Source organism: Chelonia mydas, chromosome 11 (assembly GCF_015237465.2).
Source record: "Chelonia mydas isolate rCheMyd1 chromosome 11, rCheMyd1.pri.v2, whole genome shotgun sequence".
In the NCBI taxonomy this organism is placed as follows: domain Eukaryota; kingdom Metazoa; phylum Chordata; order Testudines; family Cheloniidae; genus Chelonia; species Chelonia mydas.
In genome coordinates this window covers 25,623,407-25,648,628 of record NC_051251.2, presented here as the reverse complement: position 1 = coordinate 25,648,628, position 25,222 = coordinate 25,623,407, and the positions used below count along the sequence as shown (strand labels likewise).

Sequence of the window (25,222 nt, the reverse complement as noted above, 5' to 3'; positions counted from 1 at the left end):
TGTTTACAGTGCCTTGATAATTAGTTCAGGGAGTCTAAACACCAGTCTCAGATAAAACACTTTATTTCCAGTCTTCAGTTAAAAACACTTCTCTGTTCATTGCCATAGTTCAGCTAGATTTAGGTTTTCTTCAGGAATCTGTTTGGCTAGCGCCAAGTGGGATTTTTGGTTAAGCTACAGGAAAGAAACCCACCAGGTTGGACTTACACATTGATCCTAATTCTGAGTTGAATAAAATTTGAAGTTGATATTCCCCTGCAATATATATTAAATCTTTTACAGTTATCAGCTCAACAATGTAAGAGTAATTGTACATCCTGTTACTGTGATACTTGTGCTCAAGAGGGACAAATTGATGGAATTTCCCAGGTATAAAATTTAAAAGGACTTTTCTGGGAGGATCAGAGGCTAGTAAGGACTGTCTTCCTTTCCACTGAGGTAGGAAAATAGGGTGATTTGACCTAGAACTTAAGAAAAAGCATTTGGTGCCAGGGTGTTAGTGCTTTTATCCATCAGTTCCATTTTCACTAAGACTGCTGTCTACCTTCCACAGAAGCAAGCTGCTTGTTGGTCAGGCAGTTAAGTGTTTTAACTATCAATCCACAATAACTCCCCTTAGTGTTAAGAATGCATACCAGTATTACTCAGGTCCGAATATTAAAAAAAAAAAAAGCCAAGGACAGTGAAGTCCAGTTTCAAACTGAAATCTGTTAAGGTGACTCAGTATCAGACACCTGCTACTGCCAGAGATCTTACAGAAAACACCACAATGTTTAAATTTAAACAGCCCCTAGAAAGGATGTGCCTTAACATCCCTGGTCCAGCACTACATTATGACCACTTTGTATGATTTACAGCTATTGCTTGTGACTAATTCTAGCTTGCAGGTACAGGGCATAAGCTAAAGAATTATTCCCTCTACTTGAAAAGATCTGTATAGTCCATCAAGAGCTGGCTAGTTTATGAACTCTGGCATAAATCCTGAATAATTTTATATCACTAGTGTTTCTAAATCCTTTTGCAAGAATCAAGAGCCACCAACTTTAAGAAAATTCTAGATTCTGTAGCTCTCAAAGATCTACAGGTTTCAGAGTAGCAGCTGTTAGTCTGAATTTGCAAAAAGAAAAGGAGTATTTGTGGCACCTTAGAGACTAAGGAATTTATTTGAGCATAAGCTTTTGTGAGCTACAGCTCACTTCAGTGGAGGCACCCTAGTTGAGCCCTAGTCACCTTGATTCCCCCTAGTCCCACTGCTCCTGCATCTTGAACCCCCACCACCACACCCCTGTGAATCCAGATCCCCCACTGAGCTCCACACCCAGAACCATCTCACCCCACACCTAGACCCTCATGGTGTGCCTGGCATGGAGGGTTGGGGCCCTATGTTGCTTCTGGCACAGGCCAAGCCCTTTCACTGTTGCAGGGTCAGGTACCATCTCACTGTTAAGTCTGTGGGCTGCAGAGCCATCCCCCCACCTCTGTGCAGCCACTGGCCTCTGCTCCCCTGTGCTATGCTGGGATCTCTACCTTTGACAAGTACAATTTGCAGAATTTTTTTTGGCACAGAATTCCCTCAGAAGTATATAGTAAAGGGTCTGATTTTTTTTTTTGAAAGAATATTTTAAAGAAGGGAACTGAGTGAGGTGTGTTTCCTCACTAGTTTTGTGTGTCAAATATTAGAGTTTGGGGGCTTTTTCGTTTTTTCAATAAAACCTAGTGTATACACAATAGCATGACTTGAAAAGTTGCAGCACTGCTACACTGGAAGGGCATGGACCTTGCAGACACATGAAATCCCTTTACAGTTATTTCAAAATGTTCAGCTTTGATTCCCAGTTGAAAATGTCCAATCAGGTATAAGAAAGAATCAGAGAGCTGAGAGGCATGGAAGTCCTGGATGAAGGTAGCCTGCACCTTACAAAAGGGGGGAAAAAAGGTCAGAATTTTTACCTTTTGGATCTCTTATCCATTTGGGTATAAACAGTTCCCACTGGTCTACTGCTGGTATTCACCTCAAAAAGTCCCAAGCATTTGGGGTCTGGTGGGGGTGGGGGAAGACATTCAGTGCTAGATTTAAGACCATGTGCAAAATAAGATTTGGCACTTGATTAGATTGTGTGTTCTCACATTTGGATTTTCAGACAAAAGTTGACATGTTTTCTGTTTGGATTTAACTACAAGCATGCAACCATGTACATTTTTTGTATGTATACAGTTTACATAAAATGAGTTAAGATATGAGTCAATATAAAGTTACTAAATAGAGCCATACTCTTTTAAACCTATCATTAGGAGGCCAGAGACTTGAAGATAGTTTATTTGGTTCCTAGGACAGCAGGAAAGCTCTAGTAACCACTGAAATGATCATTTAACATCAGTTAATATTTTTCAATTTGAACAACAGTTATCATCCATTCTAAGTAAGGATTGGTTATTCCCTTAAAGAGCTTCATTTTCTCTATAGTCTGAAATCCTTTCTAAAGAATAGCTGTGGAAGTTACAGGTGATAGTACTTGCAGAAAGAAAGATGCAACTCTTTCCAGTATCATTAATCACAGGGCCACTCCACCACTGGCTGTAGTGCACCATCACTCCTACAAATGATCAGCTCTGCAGTTTTCTATCAGTGAGTGGAAATAATCTGACAAAAGCAGAACAGCTGGTGCACCTGGCCTTCACAAAGTTGCCAGAAAAGGGAAATGGTGATAAACAATTGTCAGGTGGTACATAAGACACTTACCTTTTCCAGCTGGTTTAGGCTGATGGAAGGGTACCATATCAGAAGTTGCCTCTTGAAAGAAACACAGTTCTTTGGTGTTTTTTTTTTATTGTTGCTGCCTATCTGGGGAGGGGCAGTAAAACCCAAGTTTGTGGATAGAAAGGTATAATCAAAGAATATCAAAAGCAACTGTAGTAAAAGGTATTACCTACTTTCTGCTGACCTACCATCCTAGGACAAGTGCTCTTCACTTATATACACAATACTTGGGTTCAGTTCTGGAACTCAGCTCTTACTCATGCAGGAGAAAAAATGCCTAGCAGTCTTCTGGAGCAGTCTGAAGTGAATTCTACCAGGATATTTGTTAACCACAGTTCCCCCTCATCCTTCCTGTCAGGAAAGAATGGCAACTAATGCATGGGAATGATTACCTTCTATATCAGAAATGCAAGAGATAAGAGTCTGCCTCTGCTCCACTTCTCCATTGTAATGTTGCAAAAAAAGGGGGAGAAGAGGTTTTCCTTCCTTTTTAACCTTTTTCAAGCTGCAAGGTTTCTGAAGGTGAAGTGTCAACACAAAATGCTACCTAGATTTTTTTTCCTAGAGAAGATATGAAAAGTTGAAAAAAGGCATATGCAAGTCATACAGTAGTCACTTATTTTTTTATTTAACTTTTGGGGTGGGGCAGAAAGAGCATACATGTTTTATTTGTACAATATTTAACAATCACTTTTATCCTGGGCTGTAGTTTTTGTTTTTGATACTTGCAGAAAAATAGCAAGTATAATCTGACAGTAGTACAACAACCTGTGCCCAAAACAGACAAATACAGAGAGTAAAGCTAAAATAATTGCTTACCAATATCTTGAGAGGTAACGAATAATATATGAACTGAGACTGCTTTAAAAAAAAAAAGTACTGCTGGTTGAATATCTGAGGTAAATGATGTTCCATCAAGGATGCTACTTGTATCATTTTGCCCATAAACTGCATATAGCTTTCTGCACTTTGTACCAAATGTTCCTAATAAAAATAAATGCATTAGAAGTTAAAAAGAGAAATTGGAAAAAGATCAGTCAAACTGGTAATCCCACTTGTTAAACTACAATCAGCAATTCTGTTGAAACTTAGTATGAACAAGGAATATTCACTCCTGTTTCTGCTTACATTTTAGCTGGAATTCCAAGACTCTTTAAAAGCTACTCTACATGAATTTTGCTATTTCAAATAGAAGATAGAAAGTGGTGAATTTCAATCCTGATTTATAGTTTCAGAATGTCACCATGACTGACAGTGCTAGTTCAGGAACTCCAAGAACTGAGACAGTTTCTTCTGAAATGCTAAGGTACATGTAGTAGTAGGTGTACAAAGTAGTCATGCATCGTGTGATATAAAAATTTCCTTGTAGCTAACACAAACTTAAAAAAAAATGCAGGGCTTGGACTTCCAGTAAAGCCAAAAACTGGCTAATCCATCAGTCCTGTGGCAGTTATATAGCAATCATTTAAATAGACAGGCAAAGCCAACAAGTCGGAAGTTAGAGCCAAGGGACTGACTTTTCTTCACAAGCCAAAATACAGGGTGAACCACTGGAATAGACCATACATGTACATATACACCACCACACATGCTGTAAGTACAAAGAGGGACAATGGGCACTACTTCTGCTAGTAAGTAATGCCAGAATATTTTCACTAGCTTAGTTCTTATTTATTCTTATCCTCATTCATGAGTCTGGCTCAAGCATTTTAACTTACATCTATATTTACTGTACTATAAGTGGAACACACATAGGTTAAAATGCCCTGCAAAACAGAAGTCTTATGTATAAGAACAGCTCACGAAAGTTTAGTTATTTCACCAATTATAAAAACACTTTTACCATGAACATCCTTTTCAGTGTGATACTATACTATGCTGTTAAAAAGAAACATCAGAAAATACAGTTAGTACAATATTCACACCTGTGGGGATTTCTATGAAAATAAATATCATCCCATTAAATTGTCAGGCTTTGCGATTCACCTACATCACTTGCAAACACAAAGTGCACTAGCAACACCAAGGAGCCCCCAAACAGCCTGGCCACCAGGGCCCATACCAACAGAAGTTCAAGGATCATGCATGGAGGCAGTACACACTGACATGTCCATAGCTAGGTATGACTTCTGCATTGAGTCTTGAATAACTGATCCTTTTATCATCCATGCTGTTCCTTCTACTTTTGCCAGTGTTGGGGTTTAAACTTCAAAGAGCAATACAAGTTTTTCAGTAAAATATGACTGGTTTTGTTCTAATCTCTTTAGCCATGATCACTTGATGTATGTTTAAGATATTTTATCCCTGCACTGAAGGTGGAAGCAAAATAAAAATCCAGATCAAGAAAATGGGTGCATGAATAGTTTGTTTTATAAACAAAATGAGCAAGTTGCCCTACCAGTACCAATAACCCATTAAAGCAGGGATTCTTATGGCTACCATGAAACCCTAGGAATAAGAGTGACAAACAGCAAGCAGAGCAGTATTGAGTGGTATGTTACGCATGAACAACGTTGCTATTACCCTTCTTCCCCCTCCCTGCTTAGAATATGGTGACCTAGATCTTGTTTATAAATAATTTTATTGTTCCCAGAGATTAAGTGCATATATGTAAAATTGAGTGTATTCTGTGGTTTTACAAATAACTGTTTAAAGATAACATTCACAGTGAGCTCCTGATTGTGACATTAAAAACGTCCTTAAAAATCTAATGCATGATTTAAAAAAAATGATCTGACAAAATACATAGCATAATACTGCCTATTGTTGGTTCAGTACTTGAGTATTTTAGAAAGTTAAATTTTTTACTTTGATCTGTATAAATGTAAAGGATCAAATAACTAGCGTAATATTAATTTTGAAAAGACTTTGGCACCTACGGTCAATTCAGGTTTTTTATGTTACATAGTATATAAGGCATGATCTCCTAAATCCTAAAATAATGTTGGAGTCAGCTGTGAAAGCAATTTTATTATTATTTTTTGCTAGACTGTGCTACCTATGTTGGTATTCGTTACCTCTAAATAGTCATTGCATATTTGAAATTATAGCATAATAACTAAAGTTATCCCTGAATATTTTTAAGCAGTTACATCGGAAGTCTGTAGCTATCATTTTTAACATCACTCCAGGATGAACCTATGCATCACAGACATCAAATATCACTCTAACAAGATGGCACCAAGCTTAAGTGTAGAGAAGTTGCAAATCTCAAAGCAGAGAGAGTGAGGAGTTCTGGGTAATTAAGCTTCCTGAGGTGATCCTGAAACAGTGATACAGAACACACTGCACACTGTTAGTGAAACAAAATACACTATGCAGAACTTTTTACATACATAAATAGGAAAAAGCCTTCTTTAGAAAGAATAAGAATTAAGAGCTTTCCAGTGTCATAGCTCACATAAAATTAAAAAAAAAGTCATGCTTAAATTTTCAAATATTCCTCAGACACAGCAAACCTAAATAGTACTTAGTAAAAATAAAATGTATGCACTATTTTGGGAACTGAATGTGAGATAAAAGCTTTAAACTAAAACAGGAAGAAAGTTTTGTTTCAAACCCAGCACTTTTATACACAAGCTAGCACAAGAAAGGGCTAAAAACACTGCTTTAGGAATGGCCATTTACTCTTGGCATGAAGCATAGCTTACCCTTTTTTAAATAACAGTGAATTTGTAATACAGCATTTACAAAACATGGATCAATTTATTATTCAAATTGTTAGTGTTGTCAATCTCATAATTTAGCAGACGTGGAACTGAGGTATACCTTGTTGAGGGAGGTTGAAGTAATGCTTGGAAGCCTCTTTGCTATATCCCACTTGATTACTTTTGTTTATGTACATATAACAGCAGCACACTAAACATTCACAAGCTGTGTCATATTGGCATTACAATAGTCATTTATATAAACACAACAGCAAATGCAATAAAAACAAGTTACCCTTTTTTTAAATCTGAAATGAAATGTTTGATTTAAAAAAAATAGCAGTAGTTCATTTAAGGAATTAGTCTCTTCTGACAGATATTAAGAAATCTGATGTCAGTTTTTAAAACACTTGATTAGCCCAGATAGGTCCATATTCTTCATTTATTTAAGTTCCTTAACATTTTGCCACTTCTCAGGTCAATGTCCTTCAGGACGGGAATGCAGTAGAGTCTCATGTATTCATGTTTGGAAAAAAAGTCTCCTTATTGACATTCCCAAAAAAACTTACCATTCCTCTTTTCACACAGAAAGTAACAACTGTAAGCAGTCTCATTAGCTTTAGCAGCTCCAGTTCAGAGTCCTGTTGGTCAGAACACACAACCAGTGCAACTATCATAGACTGGATTCTTTGGGAGGAAAGTCAACGTTTGTCACCATTGTGACCACTGTCACAATGTCCTCTGTTGTTATAATATTAGTCAGTCTTTGCATCTGAATAATCCGTTCTTCTACGCAACCAGCTGATAACCTGGCTTCTGCATCATGATCCCAACATTCTTCTATTGTTTCACAGAGCATTGCCATTCCCTAAAAGAAAAAGTAATATATAAGTGGAGCTGGTAACTGGTTGCCTTATACTTTCATTATAAGACCCTGTTTTCAGTTGGTTATAATTTTACCAAACTTAAACCACTCAAGCTGAAATTTTCTATGCCAGTTGTCTGCCTCAGATTTTTTTTTTTTTTGCCAGAATGTTTCAGCTAAATCAGTTCAACTGATTCAGACTGAAGTTAGGCAAAATATGTTGATTTGTCCATGTTGAATAAATCTTACATCTGAGAGGTTCTAGCACCTCCATGTTTTGAAGCAGGTACTTAAATTGGGCAAGGGGGGGGGGTCACACATGTTCAGCAGAAGTTTGGTGAATTTCATTGTAAGCCTCTAACAAAGACTGTCTGCACTGACTATGCTCCATCCCCTCACAGCTCCTATATGTCAAATGGACAGCACATGAACCATCCTCACACAGTGACTAAGCAGGACTTTTCCTCCAATTCCTGCAGCCTGAGAGCTGCTGTGATACCAAAACAGTGCAAAGAGATTGTTTCTCCCATGCTCTCAATACGCTTGCTGGAGCAGCATGGAGAAGTAACCAACCTAAATGGAATGCAGAGGGTTGAGAAGGCTAGGACACAGACCAGAAGGAGGGCACAAGTGTAGAAAGATGACTGGGTGGAACAGTCTTGTAATCACTTAAACTTCTCCAGAATCTGAAACAGAGTCTAGGATACCAGAGTCTCAACATTTCCATGCTGTCTAGCAAATCGCTGCGACGTCCACTGACAAAAGTGTTTGTTTCATCCTCCTGTAGCGGCTGGAACAGAGGGTAAGAACCTAGTCCGGCTACAACTTACTCTCAGCTAAGGTGCCAGGAGATCTGTGCTATGAATCTAAAGGTCCTAAGTCTGCTGATGAACTATGCTGAGGTTAATATGGTTCTGCATGATCACATTTGGTTTTTTCAGGACATTACATGAAGAAAGCTAACTAAAAGAATGTTAAGGATGGCAAAGTCAAGAACTCAGAAGTTTGGAAATGCCAGAACTGAGGTTTGTCCATGCCTTATTCACATCAAAGCACTTAAACCCTGCCCTGAGTACAGAATGATTGATTTTCCTCAATATATATAGCAACTTTGCCATCTTAAAATATCATGAGATCTCTAAGAACTACTGGTCCTGTTCAAAATTTGAACGAAATAACTCCAAGGAAAATAAGGGTTCAAGCCAGGGTATTAGTAGTCAGACAGTGGATGCATGCTTACTTTTCAAGTCATCATGGAGTTAATACCCTAGCCTGCTATTAGGGAGAAGCATGCTGTGAGAGGTGCTGATTTTTAGAGGAGACAAAAAAAATAGTCAGAATTCTGAAAATGACATGCTGCTTTTTCCAAAAGTAGTGGCATCACTCAACATCTAGCCCAAACCCAAATGCAGGCAATTCATTCTTCCTACCTAAGTTATCCCTGAAGTGTCAAGCACTCTATACCTTTCTGAGATTATTGCTGTGATATTAAAGGCAACTACCAAATTACCTCCGGGGAGGTGGCATCATTTAAGTAATGAGTGAAGAGTATAAATAAGAATCTTTGTATGAAAAAAATATAACAGAACTGCTTAAGACTAAAATTGAAGAGTCACTTCACTCACCAAGGAAGTTTAAAACTTTTATGAAGTACTTTGGAATCCTTTGGTATGAGCACTGCATTTAAAAACAAAGTACTATAAAGCATATTAGTATACAGTTTATTTTTCAATAGAGCTAATTATATAAAAATACTGTATCAGAAGAAAAAATGTCCACAGGTAAGAATTAAATCAAAATATCCTTTCATTCAAGTGTCACAGTTAAAGCACAATAACACTTTCAGAACTTGATTATTTTACTACTTACAGCATGTTTCTGCCAGCACTCTCTTAAAACAGGCCTCTTCTTTTTGTGCACTACAACTTCCTGCATGTCTTCAAGGGATGGATGCTGGCCAATTTCCTCTTCAAATGGCAACATGTACTCATCCACTGGTCCTATATTTAATAAAAAAATAAATTTTGCTTTTCAGACAATTAGCACATCACAAATTTAATAAGTATGTCAAAATACTGTACAGCCATTTATTCACTATTGCCATGAAAAACTCATATGATGCCAAAGTGGCAACAGTCAATGCTGCCATGTGAGAAGCCTGAGAAGCAATGAATGCTAGACTACATATCAAGAGAGTGGCCATGTTCTTAAAAAAAACTCTACCATTCAACTCATGAAGTTACATTAATAGTAACTTATCCGCTTCAAGCTGAAGGCAAAGGGCACCTAGATTGTAAAAGGATATCCAGGAAAAAAAAAAACAGCGACAAAAAAAGCTCAGAATAAAAATTTAAGGTGCAAAAACAGGTTGTAATGTAACCTCTGTAGGGCCACCACCAAAATTCAGAGCCTACGGTACGAGCATTTTGCAAGTACACTATACCAGCAAAGCTTTTGTAGCGTACACGCAGCTTATATGGCGCTTATTCTAGTCTATCCTTTCCCCTCCGACAATGAAACAAGGGTATTCTTACCAGTGTTACTATGTCTACCCTAAGGACATTTGGCAGCACAACTGTCGGTTAGGGATCATACCTTTTCACACAGCTAACATAGATATGTCAGCAGAAGTTTGCAGTATAACAAATGAACTTGGCATTACACGGAGTACAGGTAGTCATACCTACAGTTAGGGTTGACCAACACTTCCCATTTTAAGACCCTGTTTCCATTTACTTATAAAGCTAGTAAGAAAATGTTTTTCTGGTCCTACGACAATTTTCAGGATGTCAACAAAATTTCCTGTTCCAAATATTGACAAAATCATAATTACAAATTTTCACAAACCAAAACAAAAACCAAAAAACAAAAAAAAAAATCCCACCAACAAAACCTACCATGCTGCTCTGGGTCCATCCAAAAGTTTTGGTATTATAATTGTGTAATCTTTCATTCTGATTAACCTTTAAAATAATGATTAGCTTAGATTTTGAAATAAAGTTATACTGAACCCCAAAACTGGAATTTTTTAGAAAATATCAAAAGATTAAGAATTTTGAAACTTATTTTTCAAAATGGCTTCAAAGTGAACATTTTGTTGAAACCCCTTTTTCCTCTTACAGATTTTGGTTTGGAAAAATCTGCTCTCTTTGACAAAGCATTTTGTCAAAAAATTGCCTGAACAACTCTACTTATAAAACTTTGCCAAACTTAAATCATTCAGGCTGAATTTGTCTATATCAAGTGTCTGTCTCTGGCTAAATTTTCTGAGGAAAATTTCAGAAAAATGGTTTAGCCATTTCTGAGAACAAGATTAGAGAAAAATAAATTTTCCTTTGGAACAGGGTCTTGATATCTGACTGGGGGGAGGGGGGGGGGGGGCATGGAGGATAGCCATGCTGTCAGAAATATACTTTCTGCTTATCTTTTGAAAAAACAAAAACAAAAGCCAAAAACCCCACAAAACTTATTTATCCAAATAATCAGACTTTGGGAAAAAATGCAATTTGCACATGCTCAGTCGAGACTTAGAATCTGGTTAGTAAATTCTCTGAACATTGTCTGTATTGAGAATACTCCAGCCCCTCAACTCTTACATGTGATCAGACTGTGCATGCAATGCAATGACTAAACATGCTCCATCCTAGGGTGCAGGATTTGTTCCTTGTATGTACTGAAGTCACTTCTGATGACTTTTTAGAAAAGATTATTTATTATGAACTGGGTACTAAATTAACAAACATCTGTCTGGAAAGCACCCAGCACATAAGAAAGAAGTTACCCTGGCTCAAAGTTCTTACAATATATGAAGGATGGACAGACAGAGGTTAGATGAATAGACAAAATTCCTCCTAACTTAAATTAAGGAAGTACCAATTATGACTCCATAATTAAGGCTGAGAAATTTTGCATGTAAGAACAGGAATTCCTCTGTTAAATATGAAAATTACACCATATCCTCTCCAAAGTTACATCTCTGAGTAAACAATGACTTGTGAGAATTCACAAGTAAATTGGTTAGTTTATGAATTTAAATTAAGTTTAAAAATAGGTTAAGAAATTTGGCACCCTATCAGACCTTTATTTTGTTCCCCTAATATCTTAATGGAACAACACTGACTCTTCAAACTTCCCATATAATTAAAATTTGCTGAAATCTTCTGGATAAGTTACATTTGAAAAAAAAATTAGTTTAAATGGACATTTTGGTGTTACTCTTCATAACTGAAAGTTCCTGCTTCAGGTTAACCTGAAGGATAATTTTCAAGGAGTTACATGAAGAACTGCCCTCTTGAAAAATAGCTGCTGTCTCTTATTGCCATTCATCTGCTCCTCAGTGTTCCCCTCTGACTTCTGACAGCATCAAGGGAACACCATCTTCCCTGCAAGGAGCTTGGCTTCATTCCTATTGTGAATAAAACAGAGGCAGTGGCCATTTTGAAAGGGCAGTTCTTCATAAGTTTCTCAAGAAAATTTCATGCACCAGTGTACACTGAGGGACAAGCTTTCAAATATGGAAAAAACAACAAAAGGTTAAAATATTTAGGATTAAATGTTCTTTACAAAAACTACTTGTTGCCCCTTATCTATTCAGAGGACAAAATGGTGTAGGGGCAAGAACCAGCACAAAGTGCGTGCAGAGGAACAGAAGGGTGCAGGAGGGAAAGAAAGTTAGAATTTGTGCACAGTGGACTGTGGAAGACAAGAGGGAGGGGGAACGTGTGTGCACAAGGAAAGGTAAGGAATAGGAGTGAGGGGAAAACTGGGGTGTTCAGCAGCTGCTTTGTGCTGGTCTGGCGATATAAAGTAGTTGTAAACCCCAGTTTAACTGGCCAGCATGATCTGGCTGCAAAGGGGCATAAAATAGCCGGAGAGTAAGTAATGTGATCTATCACATGGGAGATTCTCTTTGAAATTCTTGTTTAGGATTCATGTATGCTTTAAAAAAGAAGAAATTCAGACAAAAGATATGTTAAAACGGATTTATTAAGACTGAGATACATATCAGTAATGTAGGGCAATACATATTACAGTGATGTTGCATGTATCCTACAAAATCAACCATTTTAAGCCTGGGAAATTCAGAGCTTAAAAGAAAAGACAGACAGACATACACACGACCCCCCATCCCCGACTCCCCCTCCCCGCCCCCCAGCTGATTCAAAGCTTTAAGTACTGCGGTATCAACTATGTATTTTTATAAATTAAACACTTTGCTTACCATCTGACGCAGTACATCGGGATGCCAGTTCCCACAGGACTAATCCCATGGCATACATATCTATTCTCAGAAATGCATCCCTTTGGAAGTTTATCGCACCTTCTAGTACCTCGGGAGCCATATACCTTCGTGTACCAACCTTTTAAAGACATTCAAGCATAAAGTGTTTGCACTAAATCGTTTATTTCACGATGCGCAAAAAGACAGATGTACAGTAAGATCAAATCCCCCCCCCCCCACACACACACCATTAAAAAAACCAGTTGTCATCACTGCCTTTACTTTGGACACAATCTAGCAAGGTGCTGCATGCCCTCAACTCCCTTAGAGAGGTTAAGGATGCTCAACACCTGGATTGATTGGGCTCTCAAAGTGGATTTCCAGAATGCATAAAAGTCTGCATATATGTTTATAAATAATTTCTACATTAATTTTCCTTCAGCAGACCTGGTCTTTCCCTATCCTCTCCTGTATCTTATTTTCTTCCTGGTTGCTAAAGACCGTCACTTCCTCTGCGATTAATATCAAAGGTGTCACACACAGAATCCTCTAAGTAAATTCTCCAAGGCAGCAGGTAGGAAGGCAGATGACTCTGAAGAAAGGAAGATCTTCAGATAGAATTGTATTAGTTGGCCATGATCAATTATGAAATTGAAACATCACATCAAGTGATTTACTGAATTAGATCTAAAAAGAAAGCTATATTTCTTCTGGTTAAAACTCATTTTAGTACGAAGGGTCAAGACAAGGCACCATTCACAATTTAAGCCCTTTCCACAGGGCTTTTGTCCTGAGTTTTAACTGGCTGAGATTGTGAAGGCCTTAAACAGAACATGAGAGCATTTCTGTGCCTGTAACATAATAGCTTTTGAACACCATATCTTATCCATTTCAAAATTTTCTATGCATCAATGGCTGGAATCCTACTAATTTAAGGGGAAAACCAGAAAACCAAAAAGGGGCACACACATGAAGCCTCCGCCGTCTGTTGAAGAAAAAAAAAAAACAGCTTCAAGGACCTCTAATTGTCTATGGTTGATGGCACCCATTAATGCCTTCCAGTAGCAAGTGCTCAGCCCCCCAGCACAGGGAGGAGAATGAGGGATCTTGACATGGGGTGCAAGTATGGGAGACAGATAAAGCCTCTGGCGTGGCAGAGAGAATGGGGGACCCTGGAATGGAGGACACATACACCTGGGTGGAAGGAGACTGGGGGAGTTGCAGAGTATCCCTGAATTATAGAGGTTGGGTGAGTGGCACACAAAGTTGGGGGAGGAGTCGGGGGGGTTGGAGGGATGCAAAGAGCTCCTCATTTGTGCAATAAGCTCAGCCTACAGACGCAACCAAGTGTGTGATCGCCTTGTAAATAAATACCTTCCAAGCGACAAACTTAAATTACTAACAGTGATTATATTATTTCATTTTTATATAAATCAATTTACCTGTCCATGTGTGTCACCGGCAGACTTTCCAGCCTCAAACTTTAAAGCTAGACCAAAATCAGCAATACAAGCTGTAAGGTTGTTTTTCAACAGCACATTCTTGCTTTTGATGTCCCTTCAAATTAAGGAGGGGGCGGCAGGAGGGGAGGGGAGAAGAGAAAGAAAAAATTACCCAAATAATACATCTAAAAGGTCTAACACTAAAAGTGTTAATGCAACAAAACAAAGGATCTTGCCGATGCACAATAATTTGAAAACATAATTATGGTCTAAAAGTATATTTAAACAACATTAAAGGGATGACAACAAAAGCTAAGAGACAGAATGCTAAGTGTGGCTGTCCATCCTTCAAATCATGCTGTTTAAATATTTTTAAAACAGTGATAAATTAAAAAACTGAGTACAGCACATTCTTTAACTATGAATTTATTGTCTTTCTGGTTTAAGAAAATCTTATTTGTAAAATAAGAAAATCTGATGTGGAAGTATCAGCATAAACAGGACAGAATGTACTTACTGGTCACTTTCTTGACTTTTAAATACTACATTGTGCTTCAAATTCAGCCCCTTCCTGCCACATAAACGGGTAAAGGAGAGAACCCCTTGAGCAGAGATAAGAGCCTTTCGATTTAAGTTTTTATGATATGGGGATCAATAGCCCAAATAAGTAAAAGCAAATACTTGTTCTACAAGGTGGCAGTCTATCTTCCATTCAATTTTCAGAGGATTCTTCCCCAAAAATCATGACCTTCATCTTACTGAGAACTAGATCTTAAGAATTACAAAAACAAGAAAAACAAGATAATCGGCACAGGCCTTCTGTCACAAACTCATGTAACAGGCACATAACACCAGGATAAATCTACCCATAATGTGTGAGTGGAGAGAAATGCTCTTCCTTAAAACATCCACCATATCATTAATACTTAAATTTAAAAGAAAAGGTGCTAGCTAGATGGCATCCCTGGCATACTCCAATACTTTAGTTCTTACCCCAGCCATCCTGCTCTGGTGTACAGCCTCCAAAATATATAACAGTCTTAGATTGGTACCTATCTTTCTTAATTTCACCCAAAGTTTGTCTCAGTTAACAGACTCAAATACGATCTTTAATTCTATGAAAGCAGCATATAATTTAGTTTCCTTAACCACAGTATATTTATAAATCATGTAAGAACATAATAATCAATTGTGGCTCTACCAGCCCTAAAGCTGGACTGCTCTTTGTATAGTAAATTAGCCTCTGAAGCCCATTTCAACTTAGATAATAAGAATCTGGAGTAAGTTTCCTTGCCACATCTCACAGACTAATAGGGTGAATGAAGAGGATTCTTTAGGGAATAGGATTATTTGTCCTCTTTTTAAAAGATAGGAACTTTGAGACTTCCACCCAGATGGAATCCATCCAGGATGATTAATGACAGTAAATAATTTAGCCAAAAACTGGAAATTACCAATTAAGATTCTCCTGAATAACTTCAGCAGGCAAAAAGTCTTCCCCTCGACTTTTTTCCATTGTTGGGCTACAATAAATGACTGGATTTAATTGTCCTTTACCAAAGGACAGAGTGATAAGTTTATGGGGGGATGGTATGAAGAGGTTGCCTACAATGGTACACGGCCCATCTGCAACTAGCAAATATCTCCAGCAGCCAAAGATTGAACACTAGACAGGTAGGGCCCTGAGTCACAACAGTCAATTCTCTTCCAGGTGTCTGGCTGATAGGTCTTGCCCACACTCTGAGGGCTTATTTGAAGTTGGGAAGGAATTTTCCCCCTTGAGGTCAGATTGGCAAAGACCTTGGGTTGTTGTTTTTTTGTTTTGTTTTGTTTTTTTTGGCCTTCCTCCGGAACATGGACTAGAGTAAATGGTGGATTCTCCATAACTTGAACCCTTCAAATCATGATATGGAGGACTTTAGTAACTCAGTCTGAGGTTAGGGGCCTAGTACAGGAGTGGATGGGTGAGGTTCTATGGCCTGTGATGTGCAGGTGATCAGACCAGATGATTACGGTGGTCCCTTCTGGCCTTAATGCTTATGAGTCTATAAATCAAAGAGGGGATTTCTCATTGTACCAACTACAGAAGAATAAGCGTTAAAAAAAAAGGTTGGAATGTGCTGTCCAGGCTTCATCATTAATATGGGGTTTCTCATCTGGAGTATATCTACAAAGGCCTGAGGCCACCATGTTCCAAAACATGGAATAATTTTTAGCTTTAGCAGCTGCTTCAAAATTGTTCCATAAGGATCTCAGATATTCTTGGTTTTTATTACATAATAAACCTTGATATCTTCTTCTGGCAGCTACTAAATTCTGAAGTAAATTAGGAGAGGGATCTTATTAACTATATGTGCAACAGCAGACTTTTCCTTCATGCAGTCCACATCAAACCAAAGCGTGCTTAACTTTGAAAGCATTTCTGGGATAATTAAAACCAAAGTCTACTTGTTTAGAGAAAAGTGGCTGTAAGGACTTGACCAGAATTCATATGATTCACAAATCTGAGAGGAATTCTCAGACTTAATAATTATGGCTCTGAAAAATCTAACATCAGTCCTCCAATCTCCTCGATAATTTGTCATCAATGGGTGGAGTCCATTTTAGTCTTTTACAGCCACATTGTTCCAAAGGGACAATTAAAGCATCATCATCCATTGGAAATAAAAACTGTCTCCAAAAAGGGCATATCATTCATAATTATAGAAAGGTTGGCAGTCACTATCTGGGCAAGAAAATTTACAGAAATCCCTAAAGGAGGACCAATTAATTATAGGGATAATTATATAATCAATACTACTAGCACCATTTGATGAAATATAGGCAAACTGTCCACCTCTATCTGCCACACTTTTTCCATTTACAGGTATCAGATTAAACTTGTGTAACAAAGCCTTAACTTTTGACCAGCAATGACTACCTGATCTCTAGAGTTGAGAGGGAAGTTCAAAAATCTCCTCAGGGTTTTCTTCCCCTGATATGGAGTTTGGTGGAGGACCTATTTGAGCATTAAAACCTCCCAAAATTAGATAAGCTATATCAATTTGCTCATCCAGGCACTCCCACAATTACTCCAATAAGACGAGGAGAATGAGAGGAAAGTAATATTTAATACTAAAATTTGGAGATCAGGAAAAAAATAAAATACAGCCTGAATGCCCTGACAATTTGATTCCAAAGATAAAACCTGGGATTTCAGGCATAAGGAAACTAAGCTGCAAGTACTCCAGCTATATGACCCCTTATTGACAATCAATTTCCTCCTTGAAGGATTCAAACCCAAGAAAGATTATGATTTCAGACTCAATAACCATTTTTCTTGTTAAAATAAATCAATTCAAAAGTTTCCAAAAATTTAAAAAAAAAAAAAATCCATATCATTCATCTTATTTTTATAACCACACAAATTCAGGATAAAATATGTAAATTGTTCTGGCAAGAGCTCTTCCTGGGTGCAGGGAAAGAAACTGGACAATCCAGTCAGACATAAGAAACACACCCAACAGCCTGACTACAAGAATTTGATTAATCTCCAAATACCACTGTATTCTAAAAAGTAATCTATGTGGGAGATTTTGAATGTAAAGGAAGTCTATCTCAAGGCTCCCATAAAAAACAACACTATTTCGGGGACGGGGAATTGTAAAGCTTGTGGGTTTAGAAAAGACTGAAAGGTCAAACTTAGGCAACCCAGTTAAATAAATAGCACAAACAGTTCTAGAAAGTAGATGTAAAATCCTGAGATATATTCTCATAAGATAAATAAGAACCATACTCTTTCAGTAGATCCGAAGAATTATACCATATATTTTTGAGAATGTCCTATAGAGCAAGGATCTCGCAAGAGTGTTTTCTACTCTAGAGATGAAGACACCTCAGAGCTTTAGCTGTTTCCTCAAATTCCAAATTCTAGAACCCTGTGTGCCAATAAAAAAAAAAAAATCCATCTCCCACCTCGTGCGCATTTCAAAAATAAAGGTGCCTTAATCAAGTTAGACAGTAAATACCAAATGAACCTTGTCAATTTATAACGGATTTAAATCAATATCTGTAAGGGGCTGGCTGCCTGAATATAATCCCGCTGAAAAAAACTACCAATCAACACAGGGCCCAATTATGTAGAGTATCAGAGGGCCACATTTTTGGCATTTTCCGATACTGACATATTTGGAGGATTTCTAAGCGATGGGGAATTATTCTCTGAAGTATTTAAATCAAGAAACAGGATTTCTGTATGGTAAGGCAAGACGATGATGATAAGAGGTGTCAATTTCTCTTAATTTAGCCTTACCTCACTAATAAAGCTCTGTATATTCCTATCATCAGTATGAGAGAAATCATCTATAACTTTAGGTTCTTCATTGTCCAGATCTGAATTAGCAGTGAGGGGCATCTAGCTTGCCGGTTAGACCAATCCTCTCATAATCCACCCAAAAGAATTTTTCATTCAAAGAGCTCTTAATACTCGCTAATGCCTCCATAAGAAGTTTCAACAAAGAAAACCAATGGGATCTGTGAATAATTAAAAGAAAGATGGTCATAATTCACCAAGTCTGATGATACAGGTTCACAGATATTGCTCCTGCTCTTCACAAATTCTAAATTTGCAAGATCCTTAGTCGATAAGATACTTCCAGGGTTTTCCTTCCCTCACGATTCAAAGTATCAAGAAAATCAGAACTCATGTGAGCCAAACCGCAGATGGAGAGTAGGGGAGTTTGCTTCTCATAGAAGAATTCAGTTAATTTAGACTACAATAAATGAGGATACACAGGACAAATCGGGGGAGGAGGGGGAAGAAGGAAAGCAGACCATCTCCAAGGGGATGTCTACATGCTTTTAAATCTCCCACATTTGGGGGAAGCAAGGAATAGAGCTCACAGTCTTTAGGGCCATTCTGCTAATCCCAAAAGAGTTGAAGGAAAAGCTCCTTCCAGCTCATTCACCACTAAGCGATCAATACAGTGATACTGCAACTCCCTACAGAGGGGAGAGGTGAGCTCCTCTCCAAAACAATCAGCGCCTTTAACTTAAAAGTTCTATTTAAGCTTCACGAACTCCTACCAGGGAGGAATGATTCCACATCAAATCAGGCCTCAATTCAGCTTAGATGATATGACCACCTTCAGAGTGGTTCACTCCATCTGCCACTTGTTACAAGTCTCCAGATTCTCCAAGATTACAGAGCAATATTGCCATATAGAGGAAACTGCTGCTTATTCACTCAGCAGCACAGACTTCCTGCAGCTCCCAGCACTACTCCTCAAACTTATGAGAGGTACTGCCTATTTTGTTTGAAGGGTAAACGTACGTTTGGGCTTATGTAAACATGCATTTAGGTTATTTAAAACAACATTTTACACTATAGCTACAGATACGGATTACACCATGCTGAGTAGCTGAATAGTGTTCTTAGTTATTTAAATATGCAAAATAGAAAATATAACACCACCACCAACCATGATCACCAGAACATATCCTGTAAATCAGCTTATCATCTGGTTAGGTAGAGATACTTCTATTATCAGACCTTTTCCAGGCTAATGATTTTTCTGAAAACTAGGAGCAAAAAGAACCTTTAAAGCTGAAAATTCTCATGCTTGCTCTCAGTCTAGAAGTGGTGATTTCTGTGTGGATGTGGGAGCAGAAAAAGGAGATTTTTCTTCTGTAATTAAAATCTCAATTATAACGCTACTAGCGTTAAAAAAATTGGGCACACTGAACATAAATGTATGTTGTGCAAGGAGGTACTAAAACATCCCCCTTTGCCCTTTTCAAGTATCCTTCTACTGCTTTTCTAGGAGTATTTGATTTGCAGGAAACTATAATGCAGATTTCTTCCCTCCTCAAAATTCAGCCTCCTTTTCTTTACCTTTCTCTTTTTCAATGCTGCCATGACAGTCCTGGAACTTTATTTATTTATTCAAAATGGGACCTGTTTAAAATCGTACATTCCTTTTGGAAAAGTTAAAAAAAAAATAGCACTCAGGCTGTGAAGATAATAATTGTTAGGGTACTTGCTTGAGGCAAACAAAACCCCCTGCTTTTGAAAAGGCTTCTGCAGCAGGCTATTGTTTCAGCATGTCCTTGCAGGCATCTAGGTTGCTTTTGGCGTCTTAAAAAGGCTAAAACTTTTTAATAAAAGAAAATCACAACTTCAAAGCAGCACATCCACGGAAGATAACAGGAAAATAGACAGACTGAAAGGAGAAGGTTATTTGTAATTGTCATCACATTCCCACATGAGGAGTTTCTTTCAGGCAATAAGGGCCATTTATGGCCCATGCTCCCATGGACCCATACCACTCCAAACCCAAGATGGTCAACATATTTTAAGGACAGCGAAGCCATCAAAGTCAGATGGAAGGAGCATTTTGAGTTACTCCTGAACCATGAGTCAACCGTCTCCGATGCCAATATCAAATCATATCTCAAAAACATGAAAGAGAATCTCTTACTGATTCCCGCCCCCCCACACAAAGTAGTAACACAAACCATTATACAAACTAAGAACAACAAGGCAGCAGGGCCAGATGGCATACCAGCTGAAGTCTACAAATTTGGAGGTGAAGTGGTAGGAAAGCTCCAAACACTTTTTCTTCATATCTGGTATAATGAGAAGATTCCAGAAGACTCGAGAAATGCTAACTTTGTTACAATCTTTAAGAAAGGAGAGAAGTTGGAGTGTGGAAACTATCGAGGCATTGCCTTGCTATCTACAGCAGGGAAAATCCTTGCCCATATCCTCTTAAACTGATTACTTCCCCTTACTGAGGAAATATTGCCGGAATCTCAGTGTGGTTTAAGACCATCCCACGGGACAACCGACGTTGCAAGCCAAATCCAGGAAAAATCTCAGGACCAAAAATCAGGACCTGTACTTGGCTTTCATTGATTTGACAAAGGCCTTTGACTCTGTCAATCGCGAAGCTCTGTGGAAGGTGCTTGCCATATCCGGCTGCCCTCCAAACATCATTAAGGTCCTAAGGCTTCTCCATGATCAGATGACTGCCACGGTTCTCTGTAATGGCCTTGAGATAGAACCTTTCGTAATCAAAACTGGGGTTAAGCAAAGATGCATTGTTGCCCCAACCCTGTTTTCCATTTATTTAGCAGTCATTTTGGTCCTTGTTAAAGATCACCTCCCCAGTGGAGTTGACATTCAATATAGAATGGATTGGCGGCTCTTTAATCTTCGACATAGAATCATAGAACATTAGGGTTGGAAGAGACGTCAGGAGCTCATCTAGTCCAATTCCCTGCTCAAAGGAGGATCAACACCAACTACATCATCCCAGCCAAGGCTTTGTCAAGCCGGGCCTTAAAAACATCTCCGCTCAAAGTCTAAAGTCTTCAGGGCGTCCATTACTGATCTTCAGTATGCTGATGACTGTCATCCTCACGCACACTGAGAATGACCTTCAGTCCATACTGGATTTTCTTGTACAAGTTTACCGAATCCTAGGACTCTCAATCAATACTGAGAAGACTGAAGTGTTCTATCAACCTGCTTCAGGCCTTGCACATGAGCCACCACAAATCACCATTGGAGGGTTAAACTTTGGAGACAGTTGAGCACTTCCACTACCTCGGTAGCCAACTTTCTCAAAATGCAAAAAATCAACACTGAGCTCCAGCACAGGATCCAGTGCACAAGTGCTTCCTTTGGGAAATTGCTCGGACACGTTTTCAAGCACCGTGACCTACAGCAGGACACCAAGATCCAGGTCTATAAGACAATTCTTACACTCCTCTATAGATGAGAAACCTGGGTGACCTATTGACAGCACCTGAAGAGTTTGGAGAGGTATCACCAACGATGCCTCCAGAAGATCCTTCACATCAAGCGGCAAGATTGCTGCACTAACGCCTGCATCCTCGCTGAAGCCAATGTCACCAGCATTGAAGCAATGATCCTCATGCACCAACTTCGCTGGGCTGAACATTGTGTACGGATGCCAGACTCTTGCCTCCAAAACAAGTCCTCTACTCTCAGTTCACCCATGGTCAGAAGAAATGCTACAAAGACACACAAAGTGTATCTTAAGAAAAATGATGTGGACATCATAAGCTGGGAAGAGCAAGCCACCAACCAACCCCAATGGCACCATATCCTCCATCAGACAGTGGCCTGCTTCAAGGAGAAGCGCCTTAGTCTCAAAGCTGAAAGGAGAGAGAGGAGGAAGGAAAAAGAAAGAACTTTCTCCCAGCAGGCTGCTGGCCTGCCACAAAATGTCTGTACCTACTGCGGGTGGATTTGCAGTTCCAGAATTGAACTCCTGAGTCATCTCAGGGCCCATATGTAAATCCGCGGTAGAGATCATCCTGGAATCAAGGGATCGTCAATCATCATCATTTTTCCATTCTCCTTTAACTCACTAATTAAGTCTGACAAACAAAAGAGAGAACTCCACATACTACAACCTTATAGGACCACTAAAGATTAGAATGTACGAGTTTGACATGTATTAATTGGCCCACAAAAGCAGCACAAATGTGTCCTGCTTATATACTGAACTGATTCAGTACTTTTATTAAATTAAAATATATCAAAATAAAGATAATAAATAGCATCTTTATATATTAAATACATATACCAATTTTGAAAATTCTTATTTACCCAAAAGAAACTTCTTAAGACAGTGTTTCCCCAAAGCGTGGAGCATGCCAACTAGGAAAAGACTAGTTGAGGAGAACACTAATATCTCATATGCTCTCCAGAGTGGTGGGTTTTATTTATTTATTTATTTTAAATTCAATCTTAGGTTGCAAGGAAAATCTTCAAAGTGTGAAATAATCTGTAACAGAGACAGAATCATCGATCGGCCAGAATATCTGAAACAATAGCTCTGTGGTGTGAACTGCCCATTTAAGTTGATGCTAATTCAGGTGCCCCATTAATATTTTAAATAGCAACATACAACTATTCCACTGCTGAAAGCATTTGAGAAAGGAGGGGGAAATACATGATGAAGACCTATATCAATGTTTCCCAAAGCGGATGGCAGAGCAGAAAATGTAAAAATTAAAGTGTGTAGCCCTTTCATACCATCATGCAGTGAGATGGTATTGGTTTTATTTCCTGAACCAGGGTATCACTTTCAAGAGTTTGGGAAACCCTGGTTTAAGACATTACTCATGTCAATATGTACATAGTACATCGGGCCCAGATGCTGCAAAGCCTTACGCACACGCTTAACTTCACACACTTTGAGTAGTCCCACTGATATAAATAAAATTAAGTGGTTGTACCAACTTTAGCCTTATTATCCCTATTACTGTAGTTCCTAAGATCCCTAGTCATGGACCAGGACACCAACTGTTACTGTCATACTCCACAAAAAGCCTACTTTCCAAATTCCTGATTAATAAAATAGGATAATATGGGCAGTCATTCCAACTGCTAAATAGGGACCTGATCCTTTGATGTGTTCATTACTTTCTACAAAAAGTGTTCCAGTTAGATCACATTTCTATAATATCAGACAATCTACAGGTCATACTTGGAGCTAGTATGTACCCAATGGAGATATTAAACCAATGGTGATGCATATTTTCAGCAGTCCACCTACAAACTGTACAAGGATAGTGACTGTTCAAAATTTAAATAATGAACTGTGCACTCAAGTTTAAAAAAAAAACAACAACAACAAAAACGCTCCTGATCTCAAAATACATCTTACAAAGCAGGCATTAAAGGAAATAAATTACAAAGCAGGCAATAACGAGGAAAAATGAAAGATTAATTGGTATCACTAAAGGAAGTATAGTTAAGGAATTTGGGGTACTTTGTGAAATTCTGTACTTTCAAATTTTTAGGTTTAAGTCATATCTTTTATCTATTCTAACCTCAAGCTCAGGGATCTGAGTATCTTTAAGTTACTGCTTTGTACTCTTATGTTCACCTTAACTAAGTTTTTTTTGTCTGGGTATAATTATAAAGCAAACCTACAGAAAATACTAACACTTTCATTTGCTTTCAGAACTGTATGAAGGTGGAGTAACTAGGAATAGAGAGTAAAGTCAACATGCCTCTAACAGTTAAAAGGAGTTTCCCAATTGCTTCCCAACCCAACTAAGCACATAAGCACGTATTTAAGCAGGTGAACAGACCCACTGAAGTCAAATTTGACTCCAGATAAGTTCAGGGCTCCACCCATACAGAACTCAGGTGGTGGTTTAAGGCTCTGATCCTCACATAAGTCCATGATAAAACTCACATTAGACATCAGTGGTATAGAACAAGGCCTAATTACTTCTGAGTTCCAGGAATATGCATAACCTTAAGCATAATTACTAATTACTTCTGAGTTCCAGGAATATGCATAACCTTAAGCATAGGGAACTGAGTAGGTACTCTAATAAATGCAAAGTAGACTTGACTGTGTACTGAAATACTTGAGTTAAGTATCTATTCTCAGATAGAGTAGATACAGTGTAGTCATCTGGACATGAAGAGATAGATGAAATATATGGAGATCTGCTTTTTAAGCAGCTTACTGAATATCTCACATTGAGAGTAGTTGTGTCATTTTCAGTAGTAATTCACTTTACATTTTATAACCACAGAATGCTTTAAATCAGACACATTAACCTGTAGTTTAAACAGCTGCATTTCAAAATTATAAAAATATTTTTTAAAAAAAGTTATCTAGAACAGATTTTTCTTGAAAGTGCAAAGTTGCAATGCTATTTTACTTATTAATCTGATTTTAAATGTTTATTTTAGCTACTATAAAGTATTTCATAGCCATATTGTTCTTATATCTTTACACAAGATTAAGATAAAGCTTAATACACGAGATAATAGGCAATATCTGAAATATAGTATACCTATGGGATATAGCAGGTTTATGTCCATCTTTCAGACCTGGTATATCCTCATGAAGGTAAGCCAAACCTCTAGCCATAGTTTCAGCAATATGACACAGCTCATTCCAAGAAACCACATTTGCCTTGAGAAAGTCAGATAATGAACCCTGTACAGCGGAGGGAAAAACAATTAAGAAGGTAAATCTCAGTATTATTTCCCCTTAAGGAGAGATTTTCTTAATGATAAAGTGTACCTAGAACACAGATACAAAGAATCATATCCATTTCATAAACCATATACATAGCACGCACGATTACATATAGAGTAGAACCTCAGACCAGTCAACTACATACCTCATTTGTAACTGAAAGTATGCAATCAGGCAACAGCAGGGACCAAAACAAAAAACAAATAAAACAATCCAAAAAAACCACCCCAACACAAATACATACAGTACTGTGTTAAACTACTAAAAA

At 38.1% G+C, this 25,222-nt stretch overlaps 1 protein-coding gene across 3 annotated transcripts in view; it reads right to left on the bottom strand.

Moving 5' to 3' along the window:
- Positions 1 to 3,362: 3,362 nt before the first annotated feature.
- Positions 3,363 to 25,222, bottom strand: part of ACVR2A (activin A receptor type 2A) — a 112,550-nt gene continuing 90,690 nt past the window's right edge. For all 3 annotated transcript variants that reach the window (XM_007061789.4, XM_037912318.2, XM_037912319.2), the window contains 5 exons: positions 24,767 to 24,912; positions 13,934 to 14,048; positions 12,492 to 12,630; positions 9,140 to 9,270; positions 3,363 to 7,273 (listed from right to left, as the gene is read on the bottom strand). In XM_007061789.4, coding sequence (XP_007061851.2) covers positions 7,079 to 7,273; positions 9,140 to 9,270; positions 12,492 to 12,630; positions 13,934 to 14,048; positions 24,767 to 24,912 — 726 coding nt within the window. In that variant the 3' untranslated portion in view covers positions 3,363 to 7,078. The remainder of the gene's footprint in view (positions 7,274 to 9,139; positions 9,271 to 12,491; positions 12,631 to 13,933; positions 14,049 to 24,766; positions 24,913 to 25,222) is intronic.